General features: G+C 46.2%; 1 protein-coding gene across 7 annotated transcripts in view; it reads right to left on the bottom strand.

The window, feature by feature from the left end:
* The window catches only part of PTPRU (protein tyrosine phosphatase receptor type U), a 369,964-nt gene that overhangs the window by 319,576 nt on the left and 29,814 nt on the right, over positions 1–20,574 (bottom strand). Inside the window, exon 1 of one of the 7 annotated variants that reach the window (XM_083750617.1) lies at positions 17,086–17,166. The exons of the other annotated variants lie outside the window; for them this stretch is intronic. Coding sequence (XP_083606743.1) covers positions 17,086–17,098 — 13 coding nt within the window. The 5' untranslated portion in view covers positions 17,099–17,166. Of the gene's footprint in view, positions 1–17,085; positions 17,167–20,574 lie in introns of those variants that run through there. 7 annotated transcript variants of the gene reach the window in all.

The following is a 20,574-nucleotide window of genomic DNA, read 5'->3' as shown; positions in this document are numbered from 1 at the left end:
TGCCTATTAGCAATTTTCTCCTGGGGCACCGCAGCTCAAGTTACAAGCTCTCAATATTAAACAAGCATTTTGTGTTTGTGTCTCATTTTGCGCTTTCCAATAGGAAAGGCAAAAAACCCTGCTATCTCTAGCCTCTTAGCCTGAGCTCTTTTTGCTAACTGTCAGAACAGCCATCACAGCCAGCGATGTTCTTATCCTTCCCTACATTCACAACCAAATAGACAGTCAAGCAAAAATTGTTCTGCAGTGCTCTAAGATGTTGCTGGACTGCACCAGCCACAACCAGCACTGCCAATGGTCAGGGTCGAAGGGAGCTACAGTCCAAAAACACCTTGAGGACCACATCCCAGCTCTAGAATCAAAGAGGCAAGTTGATGGGTAAGATGAGGATTTAGCAACATGTTGCTCTGACACCCTGGCTGATCAACCTCTCACCTATGTCTTCCACAAATCTTTCACAGCAAATGCTGTTATATTTTCCTTCAGCTGGTCTTGAGACAACAAAGCAACCTGGGTCGTTATGTTGGCTCAGCTATAGTTGCAGCTTCTAGATGATAAATGGGGAGCCTTTGGCTTCCCAGATCTCATTTTACTGTAATTAGGGTTGCCATATTTCAAAAAGTGAAAGTCTGGACAATTTTTTTGGCAAAGTTGTTGAGCTTTTTCTTGGGGGGAGGGGAAAAGTTGTTGAGCTGTTTTGGCAAAATCACCCTACTTTTAAGGAAAATCAGCAAAAATGACACTGCAGACATGGGTTGCTCTATATCTGGATTTTCCAGGACATTTTTGCTGATTTCCACCTGGACACTGCTTCTGACTATAGTATTCCAGGTACGTCCAGGAAATTCCAGACGTATGGTAACCCTACTACAACCCCCAAGCCCAGTGTTAGAAATTCAGATATATAAGCTAATTGCCAAATGGCACCTTAAACCTAGGTCTCCACAACAGAATGTCTAGACGCTTTTCTTTTTACAGTGAGATTATTATTATTAATTTGATTCTATACCACCTTATATTTAAAATAATATATTTCAAAGTGGTTTACAACACATTAAAACATTGAATAAAACAATCCAGAATAAAACAAAATCAAGCTTCCAGGAAAATATTTCAGATCCTTCTCCTAGTGACATTTTGTTTTACCCATATTTATTTACCTACTTAATTTAAAGAGTTGGCTGGGGCAACCCAGTCAGATGGGTCGTGTACAAATAAAAAAAATACATTCTTATTGTTATATAGCTGTCCTGTAGCAGAAGTACTCTAGGAAGCAAGTGTGGTGTAGTGGTTAGAGTGCCTAGGAGATCAGGGTTCAATTCCTCACTCAGTCAGGAAGCTTACTGATTGACCTGGGGCCAGCCACAGTCTCATAACCTGCCTCACAAGGTCATTTTAGGCATTCACTGAGATGGGAGTGAACCATATACAGTCGTACCTTAGATCTCAAACGCCTTGGCTCCCAAACAAATTGGCTCCCAAATGATGGAAACCCGGAATTGAGTGTTCCGGGTTTTGTACCATTTTCAGAAGCCAAAGGTCCAGAGCAGCTTCTGCAGCTTCCGATTGGCTGCAGGATCCTCGCCTTGGTTTTCAAACGGTTCTGGGAGCATTCTGTTTGAGAATGATGGTACGACTGTACTTCTTGGAGAAAAAGGTGGGATATAAATGCAGTAAGGGACGCGGGTGGCGCTGTGGGTTAAACCACAGAGCCTAGGACTTGCCAGTCAGAAGGTCGGCAGTTCGAATCCCCGCAATGGGGTGATCTCCTGTTGTTCAGTCCCTGCTCCTGCCAACCTAGCAGTTCAAAAGCACCTCAAAGTGCAAGTAGATAAATAGGTACCGCTCCAGCGGGAGGGTAAACGGCGTTTCCGTGCGCTGCTCTGGTTCACCAGAAGCGACTTAGTCATGCTGGCCACATGACCCGGAAGCTGTTCAACCAATAAAGCGAGATGAGCGCCGCAACCCCATAGTCGGCCACGACTGGACCTAATGGTCAGGGGTCCCTTTACCTTTATAAATGCAGTAAATAAGCTCTTCTGTTTACCTGCTTAAGAAAGTGGGAGGGGCCAGCCAGATGGAGATGTCAATCACCAGCCTGGCATCCACATGGTTGCAGCTGGACCTGCTCCAGTCTCAAAACATGCCTTGCACCTGGGGAATTTCCAGCACTTCTCCCATCATAGCTGAACACTGGCCAAGCTGACTGAGGTGGATGGGAGTTGCAGTCCAGCAACAACTAGAGGGTCACAGCTCAGTGGAAGCACATCTTCTTTGCATACAGAAAGTCTCAGGTTCAATCCCTGGCGAGACCCCTTCCTGAAACTCTGGAGAGCCGCTATCAGTCACCCATGCTGAGCCAGATGGACCAAGGATCTAATTCAGCAGACGGTCTGGAGGCTTTGCGCTTCTGTTCCAGCTGTTGCCAGACTACAACCCTGCAGGGTTCCTCACTGTTGCCCCTGCTGGCCGGTGCTGGTAGTTGGGAGTCTAACAACATCTGGAGGGCACCATGTTGGCTATCCCCCTCTAGAACACCCTGAACTGTGGAGATGCTCCTTCTGCACATCCCCCACCCACGATAACAACAGGCAGTTTGCTGGTCCATTAATCCAAACCACTGTGCTTGCTCATATCCACAAGGAAGCACCTGCACCTGGGAATTATGCGCGGCATCATCAATGGCCTTAAAATCATGCTGCACAGCCCTCAGAATCCTGCGGCAGCATCTTTAAATAATCTCATTGAGAAACTCTTGAGTGCAAACTCCAAGCATCTGAGCTTTTAAGCCCTTTTCTCCCCCTAGAAAGGAAACACTTTCCCTGCTGCATTGGACCAAGAGGTGGAATTCGGCTTTGAGCATTAATCCACTGAACGACCCTGTGAGCGCCCGCCGTGTTTGGTAAATATTGCTGACAAGTGAGAGCAGGGAAATTATAGGGGAAGTTAAATGCCAGTAGGAGCAAGGAGAGTTAAAGCAAGAATAGAGGCCTTGCTGGGACCTGTTTTCCAGAGAACACAAGGAGGTTTCTGATTTAATATACTGAACTGGAGGAGCCCGTGATCATTCTCCCTCCCCTTCCCTTTTGCTAATTTCAGAGATTTTTTTCCTCTCCATCAAATATTGGAACAGGATTGTTTTCTTTTTTAAAAAAATCACAGCATTGGAAAGGCTGCAGTACAGGAGTGGGGAGAAGGTTTTCCAATCTGAGGGCCATATTCCCCTCTAGGCAACCTTCCTAGGGCCTCATGCAAGTGATGGGTGGGGCCAGAGGAAAAGTGGGCAGGGCCAGAAATGTAAATTTTACCTTTGTACAGCTATCCCCCCCCCACACACCCCTACACCTTTCTATCTGAGGACGTTCAAAAATACATTCCAGCTAGGCAGCAATGCTCAGGAAAGGTGTAATGCAAGGCCAGCAAGGTGTGTGGCCTGCAGAGGGTCTTGAGGGCCAAATAGAGATGCTTCAAGGGCCACATGCACTGTGCGCCCCAGGTCTACAGTTCCCCAACCCTGCTGCAGGAGATTTGAGGGTCTCCCAATTCAGTTCTTGCTACAAGAACATCTGCTGCCAAGACAAAAAAATTCAGAAACACACACCCTAGCAAGGAGTCCAGATGATCCAGATATGCTATAAAACAGAGAAAGACAGAAGACCAAAGACAACTCACTTTCAGGAAAAGCTAGAAGACATAAACAAAGCCATGCATACACTGCAAATGAATGCGGAACCAAAACCATCCTCACGCCATTTTTGAAGCCCCATTCACCTGTCAAGAGAACAGGAGGATCACTATGACTCAACAGGTGGATGGAGGTCATTTCACACCCCTCCACTGCCAGAATGCCCCCAAGGGCAAAGCTAATATCTTGCCTTAGTGTCATACCAGGATTAATTCTATGTTGTGGCTTTTCTTTGTATTTACCTGTAATCCAAAATACAAATCTATGTACTGGATTTTGCATCAGTAGAAAAGGGCAGGGTATTTAGGGATAGAAGGATGTGCTAATTTCAGTTCACTCTGTTTCACATTTTTCCAATCATAAGTCCTGGTCTCCACATTTAGTAGCAATTTGCTTTTTAAAAAAAAAAGAATTATTCTGAAAATTCATCAGCATTTCAGAGTGAATTTTTCTTAACACATTTGTATAATGCAGCTTTGACTAGTGCACACATTTTTTTCAAGCAATCTTCTGTAATATAATGCATATTTGTAAATTATTTCCTAATATATTCATGTTCCTTCACACTCCCCCCTAAAATATGCATTTTTGCAAACACTGCTTAATTGGAGAATTGCATCGCAAAATTCGGTTTAGGGCAAATTTCAAAGGATGGCCCTGTTTCAGTTCCATATTGTTTTGTGATGTATGAACCTGACTTTAAGTGCACACTGAATAGGGTTTCTCCCCTATATATAGCTAATGATGACAAGTCATGGTTCAGCAATGTCTAGAAGGCCACAGAATCCCCAAGGTAGAGATACAGCTTTCAACAATGTATACTGGTGCTTAGGGGAGGTCTGGGGCAGCAGTCAGTGCCAGCTCTGATATGGGGGGGCGTGGCTTGAGCAAGCCAAGCTTGCTGGGCCCCTTCAAGAAACCTGTGACATGCACTTGCCCTATCTGTTTAAACCACCCAGAGCTTAATGTATGCAAAAAATGCTGTTTCACTGTTTCTGCCTAGAGAATATTTATCTGTTTCTTGCAACTGAGCTTTTAGTCTTGTTTCTGTGTCTTTTATGATGGTTGTGAGTCATCCTGAGAATTTTAGAGAAGAATGGCATAAAAAGGTCCATTAATTGGGATTTATTTTGTGGGGGTTTTTAAAATAAAGGTTCAACAATTTCTATGTATGCTCGACAGCAACTGATATATAGGGAGAGTGAAAGAGAGAGAGATGTGCTCAAAGATGGTCACATGTTGTAAGATGCTGGAATGGGCCAGAAATATGGCTGCTCTCCCGGGTCCTTGAGTTTTAATTATTTGCCAGTTAATTCAAGTAGAATTTGAATGGATTATTAAATAGCTCATGCCGTATGGACAATGAGTAATGGGGGCCTTGATTACCATTAGAATTGTTTGCTTGTGATAAGTGTCTCATGATTAAACTAACTCTGTGATTGTTGTGATTGATGAAAAACCATGTATTAGCTAAGTTTGTTGATCATTATCATTATTTGATTGGGTTTTTCTGGCCTTGGGCATTAGTTTGCAGGGAGCCACATCTTGATCTCTGCTACAAGCCAGAGGACTCAAGACTATTGGTAGGTTGCACTTAGGGATGTAGGAAAGCATTATTTTCCACTGCACACCCACCCACTCATATTCATCACATACGGAACTGTTTCCATTCTGCTGCAGTTCATCTTCCACCACTGTCTGCTATGGCAAATTACATTGTCCTTATGTTATTCAGCCCCAATCATTTCAATGCAAAGTAAACACAATGCAAATGGGCCACCAGGGAACGTGATCCATTGCATATCGTTTGTGGTCTAAAAGCAACAGCAACAGCGAATGCTGATCGTATCCAATGGATTGATTTCCGTTCTGGACATGGGGTGAATAAACAAGCAGCAACAATTTCTCCTCCCATTTCTGCTTTTGTCGGAATTCTGCAACATCCCAAATTGTAAGTGGGTTGTGGGTGGAAGGGAGAGAGAGAGAGAGAGAAAGAGGGAGGGAGGGAGGGAGGGAGGGAGGGAGGGAGGGAGGGAGCAGCCTGGCCTCATCCATCAGCTAGAGAAGGAGCAGGGGCAGCGAGCTTGCTTCCTCCTCTTCCTCCCTGCCAGAAAGAATATGCAACTCTGACTGCCAGTTACCCTGGGACTGCAGAGCAGAAGGAAAACTCACTCTGGCCCCATACATTGGCCACGGAAGACTGAAGGCTGCTGAGTTATGTGGGTTTGGGGTTTGCATATGCATGTGCTATTACAGTCATAAGATACTTTGAAGATCGTTTGAGTGATCCTTTCGTTGGACTGAAAGTCAGGATATATCTTTTTTTGAAAGAGCTCTTTTTATACAGCAAATAGACTCAAAGCCCGCCTTTTAAAAATGGCAAAAAAGTATAAAGGCAGATATGGGGAACCTCCAGCCCTCTAGATGAACTACAACTCCCATCATCCCTGCCCATTGGCCGTGCTTTCTGGGGCTGGTTAGAGTTGTAGTTCAGCAATGTCTGGAGGGTTCCCCACACTTGTATTAAGACAACTTGTGCTTCCAGTCCTCAAGAATGTAATGCAGACCCTGATGGAGTTAATATTTTTATGGAAATTCATCTCTCTCATCTGTACTCGCTCATATTTATAGTCTGACATGGGCACAAATCAAGGTTTGTCTTGTGCACAAAAGGCTATTGAAAGCACTACCCTTCAACCTGCTAGTTTCTTTGAAACACAGAGTGGCGCCTTCGGACTGGAGATGCACAGCCACAGATCGGCTAGTTGCTCGAACACAACCACTGTCCCCAGCTGGGCTACTATCCAGCAATTCTTTTGCAGGGCCTGGAGAATAGAATAAGCCTTGGGCCGTGGTAGGGTAGGGACTTTATTAGTTCTGTGATCTCCCTCACCTCGCCTCCCTTAATGGGCAACATGCCACTACATCATTGTTAGTGCAAAACAGCAGCTGAACAGCAGCCAGCACAAATAAATGGAAGCTGCTGCTAGACTCCCAGCGGCTTTTTGCAATAGGATAAAATGTGTGATGCCAAAAGATTCTGGATAACTTTGTGAAGAGAAAAGCAAGAAGCATTTCTGACCTCCTGCACCCCACCCGGGACTTAAAAGTTGCTCCATCAACCAATCAGACTAGCTTATTAAATCACCATTTGCACCAAGGTAAAATGAGAGGTCAGGAATAAGTACAATCTGAGCAGAGGAGGCTGGTCCATTAGGCTCACCTGCCTGTCTTCCTACTTAAAACCAGCCCCTGGGGTGGCACCATGGCACAGGCTGTCAGCTTCCTCCTCCTTTGTCCCAGTTTTTCCCTTGTAGAATTCATCTGGGAGGAGAATGAGGGCAAAGCTAGAATTGGCTCTGCCTGTCATTGGCTCCAGCACCACCTACTGTTGGCCTCCCTGCCTTCTGCGCTACCTGCACCAGTGACCACAGGCCACCACTGAATTGGAGAATGTGCAAAAGAAAGAAGCAAAAATAACATCTTTTTTTTCCTACATGGGAATTGCCATTCATTACCCTATGCAAGGGATGCGGGTGGCACTGTGGGTTAAACCACAGAGCCTAGGACTTGCTGATCAGAAGGTCAGCAGTTCGATTCCCCGTGATGGGGTGAGCTCCCGTTGCTTGGTCCCTGCTCCTGCCAACCTAGCAGTTCAAAAGCACGTCAACGTGCAAGTAGATAAATAGGTACCGCTCCGACGGGAAGGTAAACGGCGTTTCTGTGCGCTGCTCTGGATCGCCAGAAGCAGCTTAGTCATGCTGGCTACATGACCCGGAAGCTGTACGCCGGCTCCCTCGGCCAATAAAGCGAGATGAGTGCCGCAACCCCAGAGTTGGTCACAACTGGACCTAATGGTCAGGGGTCCCTTTACCTTTACCTTTTTACCCTATGCAAAGGTGTTCATACCTTGGATAGAGACCAGTTAGGAACAGCTGGAGCTAGGTTGAGAAACTGCAGCATCAAACATTTTTAATACCATGCAAGATAGGTACAGTATGCATTTTGATAATATCACATGAACACCGATTAAAAATCCAGCGCTGGAAAATCAGTGAGCGCACAGTAAACAGGAGTGTGAACACAGCCTGAAATTGGCTTGCAAGGCTTCTTTTGTGCACGAGAGAACATGTTTTTTTCGGGGGCCTCTCCTTTCTTGGGAGGGTGAATTGCTCCTTCCTTAGACACCATATTTACAAGGTGGGGGAGAGACAGCCCTGGGCAACATCTCCTTCCTATTCCTATAGCTCACTAGCTGATGCTACTGCTGTTCCAGCATCATCAGTATCTCCAGCTTCCCGCTATACCTGCTGCAACCCTGAGGCTAGGCTGCAGGGGGGGAGTGCAAAAACAAGGTAAGCTGCCATATTCTGTCACAGGAACACCATGCAATGCTGACGTGTGTCAGTGAAGCAACTTCAAGCAAGCCAAAAGCAAAACGAGGGCTGGTAATGCGCTCATCTAACATAATTGGACCCAAGCAAGTCCCCAGGAGGTTTTCAATATATATATATACACATACACACTGCCAGAGTCGAAGCACCAGTGAGTGGAAGCCACAATCAGCCTCTTCCTCTTCTTCTTCTTCTTCCTCCTCCTCCTCCTCAGAACAGATTTCCGCAAGGGCAGAATTTGCATCTTTTTAGCACAATACGACGTGCAGCAGTAGCTCATTTCTTGCACCAGGAACAAGTTGTCAATATTGACCCTTCCCAAGTAAACCTGATGGTGCCACAACTTATCCATATGCTGGCAAGATCTAGGTAAGATTATTGCAATGTATTGCAAGTGAAGGCTGTCTTACGAGGCCACTTGGAAAATCAGGAACAGAGGGAGCTGCCTTAGGACAGGTCAGATTATAGTCTCCTTCAGGGGTTACCAAAGTTGTAATTGTAAGGACATAGGATGCTGGCTTATACTGAGTCAGACCAACTGGTTCATCTAGTTCAGTATTGCCTGCACTGACTGGAAGGCTCTCCAGGGTTTCAGAAAGGAGTCTTTTCCTAGCCCTACCTGGAGATGCCCAGGATTGAACCAGGGAACTTCTGCATGCAAGGCATCTGCCTACTATTGAGTTATGGCCCTTTCCCCAAACCATTAAGAGACATGGCATCTTGTCATGACCATCAGCTCCCTCTTCTTCTGCTGGAACAAACATCTGGGAGAGAACAGCAGCACAGCAGCCATCCCTCCAACAATACCTATTCCCATTCTCTGTGGACTGGATACTATGCTATTGTTTTTTTCAACAGCACAACCAGGCTGGATCTGGCCAAAGACCCATTTAGTCTACCATCCTGCTCTCACCATGGCCAACCAGATGCCTCTGGGAAGTCCACAGATCCCAGCGACTGGTTTTCAGAGGCATCTACTGCCTCTAACATTGGAGGGATAAATAGCCATTGTGGCCAGGAGCATCTTCTTGGGATTTGCCCAATTGTCCCACCAAGGCCAGCATGGTGCAGTCCTGAGCTGTCTCAGCAAGTCCTGAGAATGGCAGGAATGACACACACATCATGGGTGTCCTAGGCTGGCCTCTAGGGAAGCACAAATTCCTAGACTCATTCAATGAGAGGTCCAACTGTTTCTTTAAGCCTCCAGGGAAGAAGATCCCACCATTCCATTGAACAATGTGCATCCTTGTGCTTAGGTAGCATCTCCTGGTACCCAGCCAAATTCTGCTCTGCCACAGCTCCAAACACATTGCTTCTTGCCTTTCTCTCCTGGGCTTTTGTAAACAGATGTTCCCTCTTTTCTTTACAACATCTTCTTTCTCTCATCTTCATGTATATATGAGACAACTTCCCAGAGACATTTTTCCCTCACTGGTGCCTAAAACTAGTGATGGACAGACCTGACAGTTTCGGTTTCTCCTTTTCCCTAGTCTTAAATTAAGTTTGCCCCATTTCCAAGCGATTTTAGAAATAGAGTCATCATGAATAATTTGTCATCATTTTTTAAGGGTACGTTTCTCCCAATCCCCACACGTTTGGATGCCAGTTTTGCCTTATATTTTTGCAAGCTATTTCCCCATATATTTTCATATCAAAGCAGTTTACAATAATATCTATATATGATAAAAAAACACATTAAACAATTTAAAATCAAAGTCAGTGAACTATTATTAGAAAGACATGCTCTTAATTGCCTTGCATAAACCTGGAAGACCAGGAAAGTTTTCAGCAGGTGTTAAAAGGTTGAAAGATGCTTGCTGCATCTGTTTTGGAAGAATATTTAAATATCAAAATATTCAAATTTCTAAAGGGCTGTCACATGGAGGGGGAGCAAGCTTGTTTTCTCCTGCCTTGGAGGCTACGACCCAAACGAATGGATTCAAGTTACAAGAAAGGAGATTTCCACTAAACATCAGGAAGAATTTTCTGGTGGTAAGAGCTGTTCAACAGTGGAACGGATTCCCTTGGGAGGTTGTGGGCTCTCCTTCTTTGGAGCTTTTAAAGAAGGGATTGGGTAGACATCTGTCATGGATTCTTAATTATGATTCCTGCATTGAATAGGGTTGGATTAGATGTCCCTCCAGCTCTATAATTCTGTGACGCTATGAAGAACATTCCACATGACTGGGCTGATTAACGATGGGGATGAGCTTAAGCCTACAAGGGCCCCAGAAATATTTCCTCTTCAATGTGCCCCTTCATAACTACAAAAACCCAAAGGGGGCTTCATATTTACCATAAACAAAGCCCAGAAAACAGGGGCAGGTAGAAGGTTATGGCTGGCTATTACACCTGTCAACATGGTGCCCCTCACTCAATGTTGTTGGGCTCCAACTCCCATCAGCCCCAGCCAGCATGGCCAATAATCTCATGTGGTAGTCAGAGGGCATCTTGTTGGCTATTCCCATTTTACATCAGTGACTTTTCTCAACAGGCTGTATCATGCTTTCATTTACTCAAGATAAGGGAATGTTGCAGCGTAAATCAATGCTGTGTGCAGCCAGTGGAAAACGCCTCTGGCAAGGCCTAATCCTGTGGGAGGAACGCCTGGGGGCTGGTGTGAGAATAGGGATGGAGCAAGGGTAGCTAAGTGTTTAGATTTCCACTCACAGTGCCCCCCGACTGATGCTCACAGGTGGATGGGAGGAGGGAGGCCATGTTTGTTGGCAGCAGGCGGGTGGATGCATTTGACCTCAAGGCCTGTGGCACAGTTCTGCGACAGGGGCCCTGAAGGAGGGCAGAGAAGCTGGCATGTTTGGGGAGGGGGTGTTGATCCGGGGCAGAGCACCTGCTTTTGCAAGTGGGAAGGTCCCAGTTTTGATCCCCAGCACCTCCAGTTAGAAGAAGAAGCAGGGAACAGGCGATGGGAAAGACCTTTCTCACCCTGAGGTCCTGCAGAGCCGCTTCCTGACAGAGTAGACAATCCTCTGCCTGGTGACCAAAGCAACCTGAACTGCTATAAGGCCAATGTTTATGTCCCTATGGCAGGAAGATCAAACATATATATCACATACACACACATATTCATGTCTACACTCTCTTTTGAGAGCCACCCACATCGACTAATTCAATTATCCCAACCGCAGCCCTCGTCTTTGCAAGCAGTACCTACTTATTATGTCAAGAGCATTTATTCAGGTAATTACGCAGGAAGTTGCAGCCTCTTTTGGGAACAGAGATGCAGCTGATCCTCCATCCATCCCACCCACCCCCATCCCTGAAAACAGGCAGAGCTCTCTGGAATAGAAGCATGTTGCGAGGCTCCAAGTTGCTTGCTCTCGGGCTGGTGCTACATGATCCTTCCCTGCTAGTGAACGTCAACTGGGGGGCAGAGAGGGCAGTGCTCATGCATGAACTTTGCCCCCAATACACACACACACACACAGCATGTGGACCCATTCCAAGTCAAGCCTGGCCACCTTTCAGGCTGGCATTGACTGAAAACGGCCAACAATTGCCCACCCCTGCAGGTGGCACTCACCCACCCATCAACCACGACAGGGTCACCCACAGCGTTCGAAATTAGCCAGGCGCCAGGCGCATTTTGCAGCTGACTATCTTGCAACCAAGTGAAGATGCCTAGGCGCCAGGATACCACCTGACATCTCCCCCATCTGGAGGTGCATGATCATTTGATCATGACTGTTTTCACACACTAATCCCACATTCTGTAGAATTCAATCCATGATATCTTATCTGCACGGTCAGAATGAATTTCAGATGTGCCAGGAGCCTCAAGGTGCTGCATGATCTGCCCAGTTCCTCTAACTGTAGACTTTCAGGACACAGACACAGCCCTGCTAATCACCCACCACAAGCTGGTAGTATTGCTCAAAGCTCATGCCTATAGGCGTCAATGGCCCCATCACACTGGTAAGTATAATAATGCTGCTCTGCCCATATACAGTGGTACCTCGGGTTACAGATGCTTTAGGTTACAAAGGCTTCAGGCTACAGGCTCTGCTAACCCAGAAATAGTACCTTGGGTTAAGAACTTTGCTTCAGGATGGGAACAGTAATTGTGCCGTGGTGGCACAGCGGCAGTGGGAGGCCCCATTAGCTTAAGTGGTGCTTCAGGTTAAGAACAGTTTCAGGTTAAGAATGGACCTCCAGAACAAATTAAGTTCTTAGCCCAAGGTACCACTGTACAGATTAAAGCTAATGTCAGGGAAAGCATGCAAAACATATGATACACAAAGGCAACCTAAGTACAAGCTTTGCCCCAGCAAAGCTAAGAAGCAAGGGTGCCACAAACACATATATTTTTTTGCAGCCTCTTTCCTATACAAACCTTTAAAAAAAAAAATACAAAAGCAACCTATCATCCTTCTTGTTGAGTCTTGGTGCTGCTTTATTGATCTTATGCCACTCCATACGGTTTTGCGCTAATTTTCTTCTGGTGCCGCTTTCCTATCGATTGCTTTTCATTATCATTTCGTTACATCTGTATTTTATCGACTTTTCATTGTTCTTAATTGTATCTGTATGTTATCGATTGGACTTGAGCAATGCCCAGAGGGCATGGTTAATTGGGTGGTATATAAATGCCAAAAACCATCCCAGCTGCGGCACTCGGCTTTTCAAGTCCAGGGTGAGATCTGAAGGCGGGCGAGGCCACCACTTTGCTGAAGCTAAGCAGGCTTGGGTCTGGGTCACTGCCTGGATGGGAGACTGCCTGGGAGCCACACGATGCCACCTGGGATTCCAGGATGGGGGGAAAGGCTCCATATAAATGCATGAACATTTATATGGGGGAAATGGGGAAGGCCAGTGCAGAAGATGCTAGTAGGTCCAATCACCATCATCTCCAGGTAAGGCTGGGGGGGGGGGGATTCCTGCCAGTCAGTGTACTGAGCTACAAACCCACTTCCTTCAAAAGGTTAGACTTCTGGTGGTAAGGCTGTGATGGAGAAATGCACTGGAAAGTTTGGGATGTCATGCACTTTGATGTAATCTAACCTCCCCGCGAGCAATTTGGAATCAATGCTCATTTAATAGCCAACATAGTCTAGTCTCCTTGCAAGCAAATCAGAATGAATGCTCATTAAATAGCCAGCATTGTTGAGCCACCCTGCAAGCAAAATCGGAATTAATGGCCACTAAATAGCCAACATATTCCAGTCTCCCCGCAAGCAAATCAGAATGAATGCTCATTAAACAGCCAGCATTGGCTCATCTCCCTGCAAAACAAATCGCAATGAATGCCCATTAAGTAGCCAATGCTATCTAACTTCCATGCAAAACAAATCAGGATGAATACCCATTCAATAGCCAATGTTGTTTAACCTCCCTGAAAACAGATCAGAATGGATGCTCAATGAACATTTCATCTGTAAGCACCCCACAGCAAAAGCTCACCTCATCTGGGTACCCTTCGCCAAGCAGCCTATTCCATAGTTAAAGATACGCACAGAAAGGGATGGGTGAATGTGTCATCTTTGGCGTCTCTAGGTTTCTCATTTTTCCAGTCTTCCATTGCTTCATATTTCCACATCTATTTGCAAGAGGGGAATTTTAAGAGAGCCAGTGTGGTATAGTGGTTAAGAGCTCCTCCACATGCAGCTGCTGGGTGACCTTGGGCTAGTCACACTTCTTTGAAGTCTCTTAGCCCCACTCACCTCACAGAGTGTTTGTTGTGGAGGAGGAAGGGAAAGGAGAATGTTAGCCGCTTTGAGACTCCTTCGGGTAGTGATAAAGCGGGATATCAAATCCAAACTCTTCTTCTTAAGTCCTCATGAAAATTCCTCTGTTTTAGTGTGAATTTCTCCTAACAGTCATGTGTTTGTATGCAATTTCGCCCAATATGCCCATTTTTGCAAACCAATTTCCCTTAACATACATTTTTGCTAACTTCTGCATTTTTATGTACACCTTAACTGAGCGTGTGCATTTTTTGTGTGTGCACATTACCTGGCCAGAGAACTGTACTGCAAAATCTGTAGCGTTGCAACTATTGAAGGATGGCTGTGTTTTGCTTCGCAGATTGTTTCAGAAAATCCAGATTAAGCAAGGTCACCTTTAAATGTTAACTGAATCAGATTTCTCACCCCTTGTCTATCAGAGAGCGGGTGAAATTGTTGTGTAGCAGGCTGTGATTTTTGGCTAACAGAGAGTACCACATGATCATCTTCAAAGGCAAGCAAAGTTTTTCCACTGAGGAACACACAGACAAATACTTCTCCCCACAAAAGCCACACAGACAGGCTTCTCCTGTGAAGAAATCAGTGAAGAAGAAACAGATAATACTGACAAAAACCTCCACCCAGTCGCGCTCGCCAAGCAAGCCACAAATTGCTACATATGGCTTCATGGATCTTGGTTTGGATTGAGTTGCACATAAAGACAAGGGCATGTGCTGTGCTTGGTGAAGATGCACTATCCGATACCACTGGCTATGCTGAGATAAAAACCACAAACCACATTCCACAGACAAAACGCCAGGACTGTATGGAGCCCACCAGATCTCTCCTTTCAGTAGCAAGTCACTTTGAAGAGAAAGAGAATGAGAAAGAGGGGAAATCCCTCCCCATTCACAGGTATTCTCCCCCTATCTCAAGAGTATGGGTGTGGTGATGATGAACATACGTTCTTGGGTGCCTGTGGGGCCAAAGGCACTACCCGCTATCATGAGCAGTTAACCCTCCTCACTCCAAACAAACAAACCCACAACCCAGGGACGTCTTACCAATAGACGTTAGTGGTGCGGGGCACCAGGGCGCCAGATTTTGGAGGGTGCCACAGATTGAGTGTCCGGGAAGGAGAGTCAGGTTGTGCTCCCTTCTCCGCTCTGGGGCAGCCCACTCCTCTCCTCTCAGCCGCCCATCAGAGCATGCTGCATCCGGCTCAGGGAAGCCCCTTTGCGTCCCCTCCCACCAGGGCTGCCTGGGCGCCTGGCAGGTGCAATCGGGACGGGAGCGGGGCAGGGCGGGCATGTCTCTCCCGCTCCTCTCTGGCCTTGTTGCTGCCTGTGTGCCTCTCTGCGGAGTCTGTGAGTGGAGCAGGGAAGTGCCCTGTGCAATCCCGGTGCCGAGTGAGGATGGGACAGCCGGTGAGCCACCTAATCCGCTTGCTGGCTCTCCTGTTGCACAGACTTCCCCGGACGCTTAGAGGGAGGCTATGTGGGAGGGCACGGGAAGCCATCTGGGCTGCGATCCAGGCGCCTCTTACTTATGTGCAGTGCCGAGTGCACATCGGACCACGCGATGGACAACTCTGGGAAATGGGGGGAGGGCACCGGAGAGATATTTGCACCACGGTGCTGGATATGCTTAAGATGGACCTGCCACAGCCACTTCACCACAGATAGAAATATACACAAAAGTGGAGTCAGTTATGAATGGGAGTTCCTAAGGAGGAAAAAAGATTTCTGTAGTTCAGGCAAGAGCAAATGGAGATGTTCAGCCCTCTCAGTTTAGTAGTTGTGGAAATGGCAGCCATGGTTGCAAAGAAACTATTGGGGCTACTGGGGCTGCCCCCTTTGTTCATGAATCAAGTTTGCACAGCAGCTGTACTTAGCACAAATGTGGAGGAATGTATGGTCCTTCAGATGTTGCTAAACAACAACCCCTGTTTTCCCTGGCCATTGGCTGTGCCTGCTAGGTCTGATGGGAGCTGTAGTTCAGCAGCATCTGAAGGGCCAAAGGTTCCCCATACATGACTTAACAGATTGTATCTGGCACTAGCATATATTAGATACTGGACTTATACCCGCAATACAATACCCGCAAAAAAAAAAGTTTCATTTCATTATTCCAATTATTTTAGATTGGTGTTTTGTTTTGTTTTTTGTCAGATTCATTTTCATGGCCTTTTCTCTCTTCTCTTCTTGCTGCAACCACTTCTAGGCAACCACCATTTTATTTTCCCAGAATGCCCCAAATGTTACTTCATTCTGATTAGGAGAAATGACAGCCTCCACTGGCAGCCACCAGGTTTTTCTCCCAGAATGCCCTGGAATGACATAGTGCCTGAGGCATTCTGGGAAAATAAAATGGTGGCAAATACTTATGGATGGAATAATGAAAATTAACTCATTTCTTACTCACAGCCTTTTCAACAGTTTCATAATAAGCCACCAGATCAGCCCATGGGCAAGTGGGTGTACAGGGGGGGTTACTCTTTAGCCACTTTTCCAGGGGCTGCCGCTAACTCAGAGTAGGCCATGAATTTGAGGAACACAGTAGAGAACAAAAGTTGGGATGTAAGAAAGCAGTGTTTTTTGTTCCAACCTGCATTTCTCAGAAACAGAACTGTTTCCATTCCCCTACAGTTCAGTTTCTCCCAAATACTATGTTACTCATCTCACTGCCTGCTATTTTATGTAAATTACATAACTTACGCACCTATTTACATAACATAAGGAACTTATATTCGTTTCAATGTGAAGGAAACATCAAAACAACATTTAAAAAGTAATTATGTTGCTTGCAGACTTAAAAACAGCCATTTTATCAACAAATACTGATAGTATTTGCTCGCCTGATTTCCATTCAGTCTGGCCACAGACGAAGATGCAAAGTGTAGCAATTCTCACTTCTTTTCCCATCGAATCTCCCACATCCCCATACTAGAGAAAGGCAAGGATTCAGCTATCCTCATCCTAGGACCAATGCATACCATCACATCCGCAAGACCACTGCTACATTTGAGCAGCTCTCTGTTTCCAGTATAACACTCTTCCACCCCCTTGATATAAAGGCACATTTCTCCCTGCACTCTCCTGCCATCGATTGGAATCATTATCATCAGCTTCTGAACTCACAAAGATCAAAAGCTTTTCTGTCCATTGCACAAACAGAAGTAGATCACAGAATCTCCAAGGGGAAGGCAAAAGAGTGGGGAAACGTCACCGGTGAGCATCACCCCCCACCCCAGAAGCAGCAGCTGCTTCCTCCCTCCCTCCCATCCCACACACAAACATAGGATCTAATAAGGACAAAATCCTACCAGCTGCTAGCATAGCAGGTGGGCCGATCCAGTCCTGTTTCCAGGCTAGGGGCACCTGCCAGTCATTGCAGCAGATGCGTCAGGTGAGGCCTCCTCTGCGCAGAACCGCCACCCTCCTGCCTCTTCCCTAATTGGAACTGCCAGTCAAGGCTAAAGCCTTGTTTGTTTTCTCATTCTGAGAGCTCTCTGAAAGGTCGCTGAACGAGGCTCTCCTCCGCACCGGGGGGTGGGGGGAATCAGAAGAGGAACACTTCCATCAGAAATTGTCTGCACACCAAAAGAGAATCAACGGTTTAATGAAACACCCTCAAAGTCCTAGCAGCGAAGAACAGAGGGCTCAGGTTTTGCATTGCATTCCAAAGAGGGGCATGGGGGGGGGATTTCTGTGAAACACTGTCAGGGACTGGTTGGACAAAGAGGAGTGGTGGGAGGTACCAGGACTGAGTATGCAGACCCTCCAAGTGTCCCTATTTTCCAGGGATGTCCCTCATTTAGAGAAGCCATCCTGGTTTCTGATTTGATCCTGGAATGTCCCACTTTTCCTTAGGATGTCCCTCTTTTTATTGGAGAAATGTGTTATCTGACCCCTGAACCATCTGAAGGCAATCCTGTATAGGGAAGTTTTCTTTCATGTTTAATGCCCTAAACGGCCTCGGTCCAGTATACCTGAAGGAGCGTCTCCGCCCCCATTGTTCTGCCCAGACACTGAGGTCCAGCGCCGAGGGCTTTCTGGTGGTTCCCTCGCTGCAAGAACCAGGCACAATTCAAAGTGTTGGTGCTGACCTTTAAAGCTCTAAATGGACTCAGTCCAGTATACTTGAAGGAGTGTCTCCACCCCCATTGTTCAGTCCAAACATTGAGGTCCAGCTCTGACGGCCTTCTGGCTGTTCCCTCACTGCGAGTAGTAAAGTTACAGGGAACCAGGCAAAGGGCCTTCTTGGTAGTGGCACCCGCCCTGTGGAACGCCCTCCCATCAGATGTCAAGGAAACTATCTGACTTTTAGAAGGCAGCCCTGTTTAGGAAAGCTTTTAGTGTTTAACAGACTATTGTATTTTAATATTTTGTTGGAAGCTGCCCAGAGTGGCTGGGTAAAACCCAGCCAGGTAGGCAGGGTATTATTATTATTATTATTATTATTATTATTATTATTATTATTATATGTTGGAAGCCACCCAGAGTGGCTGGGACAGCCCAGTAAGATGTGTGAGGTATAAATAGTAAAATTATCATTATGGAATGGGACTTCTCTATTTTCATCAGAGAAATGTTGGAGGGTATGAGTATGACAAGAGTAGATCCAGTTACAGAAAGAGAAGCTGCTGAATTGCAACTTATTACCAAACTTAAAACCATGGAGAGACCTGGTCTGAACAAAGACATTGGATTCTTATCTCATTATACATGACAAAGCCATTTTTCACCTTCTCACCCCTTGCTTTTTCCTGTAAGACCTATTGCAGTCGTTAAGAGTCGTCAACAGGCTCATCACAGCTATCTGCCAATCACCCATTCCTACCACCCTTCTGAGTAATACCCCTCCCCACTTTCTCACTATATAGAAGGGTCTGGTAACTTCTGTTTCAGTGTATCTGAAGAAGTGTGCATGCACACGAAAGCTCATACCAAGAACTAACTTAGTTGGTCTTTAAGGTGCTACTGGAAGGAATTTTTTTGTTAAGAGTAGATCCGTTTGGATTCATGGACGTAACTAATTTGGGTCCATTAATTTCAGTGGGCTTACTCTGGGTAAAATTTAGCTGGATGCAACCCATTACTGCCAGTCACCCCACCCAGTCTTTTCCACTACCCCATGGAATCAGCTTGCATTCAACAGACAAAGTGCAGGGAACTGTAATCCAGAATCGCGGGCATTGATTAAAAGCTCTCTAACCCACACAACAGATGACAGGCACATTTCCAGTCTTATTGCACCTGTGCCAAATGCCTAACACATTCCCAACCCTATGTAAACAAATGCAAGCCTGTGTGTTTTTCTCAGTGCCCCACAACATGAGCTCCACTATCCCTGGAATCTCTGCACAGCAGTGCCCTCAAGCATCTGTGCCGAGGCAGCAACATCGCTCTCCCCAACCCAATTTATGACTCTGCCCAGATCTGGAATCACACTGGAAAGCTCAGAGGAGCCAAGTCATCGGTCCTGCAGGCTGCACAACTTTACAAACCGAAAAGACTGAAAACCAAAGTTTAGCCACCTGTGGAACCCAAGACCTCGGGGTGCAAAGGAGAGCAAACAGCTCATAAATATCAGGAGGAGGATCAGACACTTTTGTGGTGGAGAGAAACATCTGTAGTTCGAACAGCAGAGATAAAAATTAGGGAGGCCATCAATTCCATGGGCCTCCGGGCTCAAGATGATCCTCAGCTTTTAAGGGAGAAGCTGCCCCATTTGCTAAGCAGTTGCCAGAGCCGCTGAGATTACAGGAGTCAAACAAGCAATGAACAATTGCCTCCAACCCCAGGCAAGTTCAGCCAGGCCTTGATTTATGGGCAGGCAACCCCAGAGACTGCTTACCACAACAGGATTGTGGGGCGCCCAGGCTAGTATCTACCCTAGATATTAGTCTGGGGATCTTTCGTTTAAAAGGCTATTTATTTTATTTCTTAAATTTGTATACTGCCCTTCATCCTTAGATGTCAGGGCGGTTCGCAACACAGAAAGAGTAAAGAAGGCACGGAAGAGACGTCCAAGATTATGCATGGTGTTGAGAAATTGGGTAGAGTGTTTGTTTGTTTTCCCTCTCTCTCTCCCGCTCCCTCCCTCAGCATACTGGAAAGTCGGGGGCATCTGTTGCAAAAATGGTATGCCTCTGAACAAACGCAATCAGATCCATGTGTGCAGAATTTATCATCTGACATGGCACAGATAAATTGTGCATGTAAATCACGAGTCATGAAAAGGGCCACAAATGCAAATTTAAAAATGTTTTTCAAAGGGTATTCCAAAAATCAATCTTCCAATGCCAGATTTAAGCTCCTGTATTTGCAGTTCCTTTCAGCGAGTTAAGGCAGCCAGATCCAAAGAAGAGAACGAAGGCATAGCACTGTTGCCGATGTCTTAAAGATCAGTCATTGATTTCCTTTGAGCTGCTGCTTTCTTCCAGTGCCACCACCACATAGTGCAATAAAAGAAGGGGATTAGCGATGCCAGACCTCCAGAGTCTGACCTGATGTCTCCAGGTTTGCCTGGCTCTCTGCAGGTGGCAGGTAGAGGGCTTGAATTTCCATTTGGACGACAGCGCCTTTAATAAAACGAGAAAACTGTGAATGCAGCTAAGAAGCTTCAGCCCAGCAAGAGATGGCTGCAAATTATAGCATAAATGCTGCGGAGGGGATCTGCCCTCCTCCACTCCACTCTCCCAATTAACCTCCATCACCAGGGGCGGCCCCCAGGTATCAGGTTTGGGCCCCAAAATCTCAAGATCTGGGATGCTCCTGACCTGTCCACCCTACAGCTGATGGACCCAGAG

This window comes from Podarcis gaigeae (assembly GCF_964106915.1).
Source record: "Podarcis gaigeae genome assembly, chromosome: 8".
Lineage (NCBI taxonomy): Eukaryota > Metazoa > Chordata > Lepidosauria > Squamata > Lacertidae > Podarcis > Podarcis gaigeae.
Note: the sequence above shows the minus strand (reverse complement) of the source record. Positions and strands in the feature narration are given on the sequence as shown.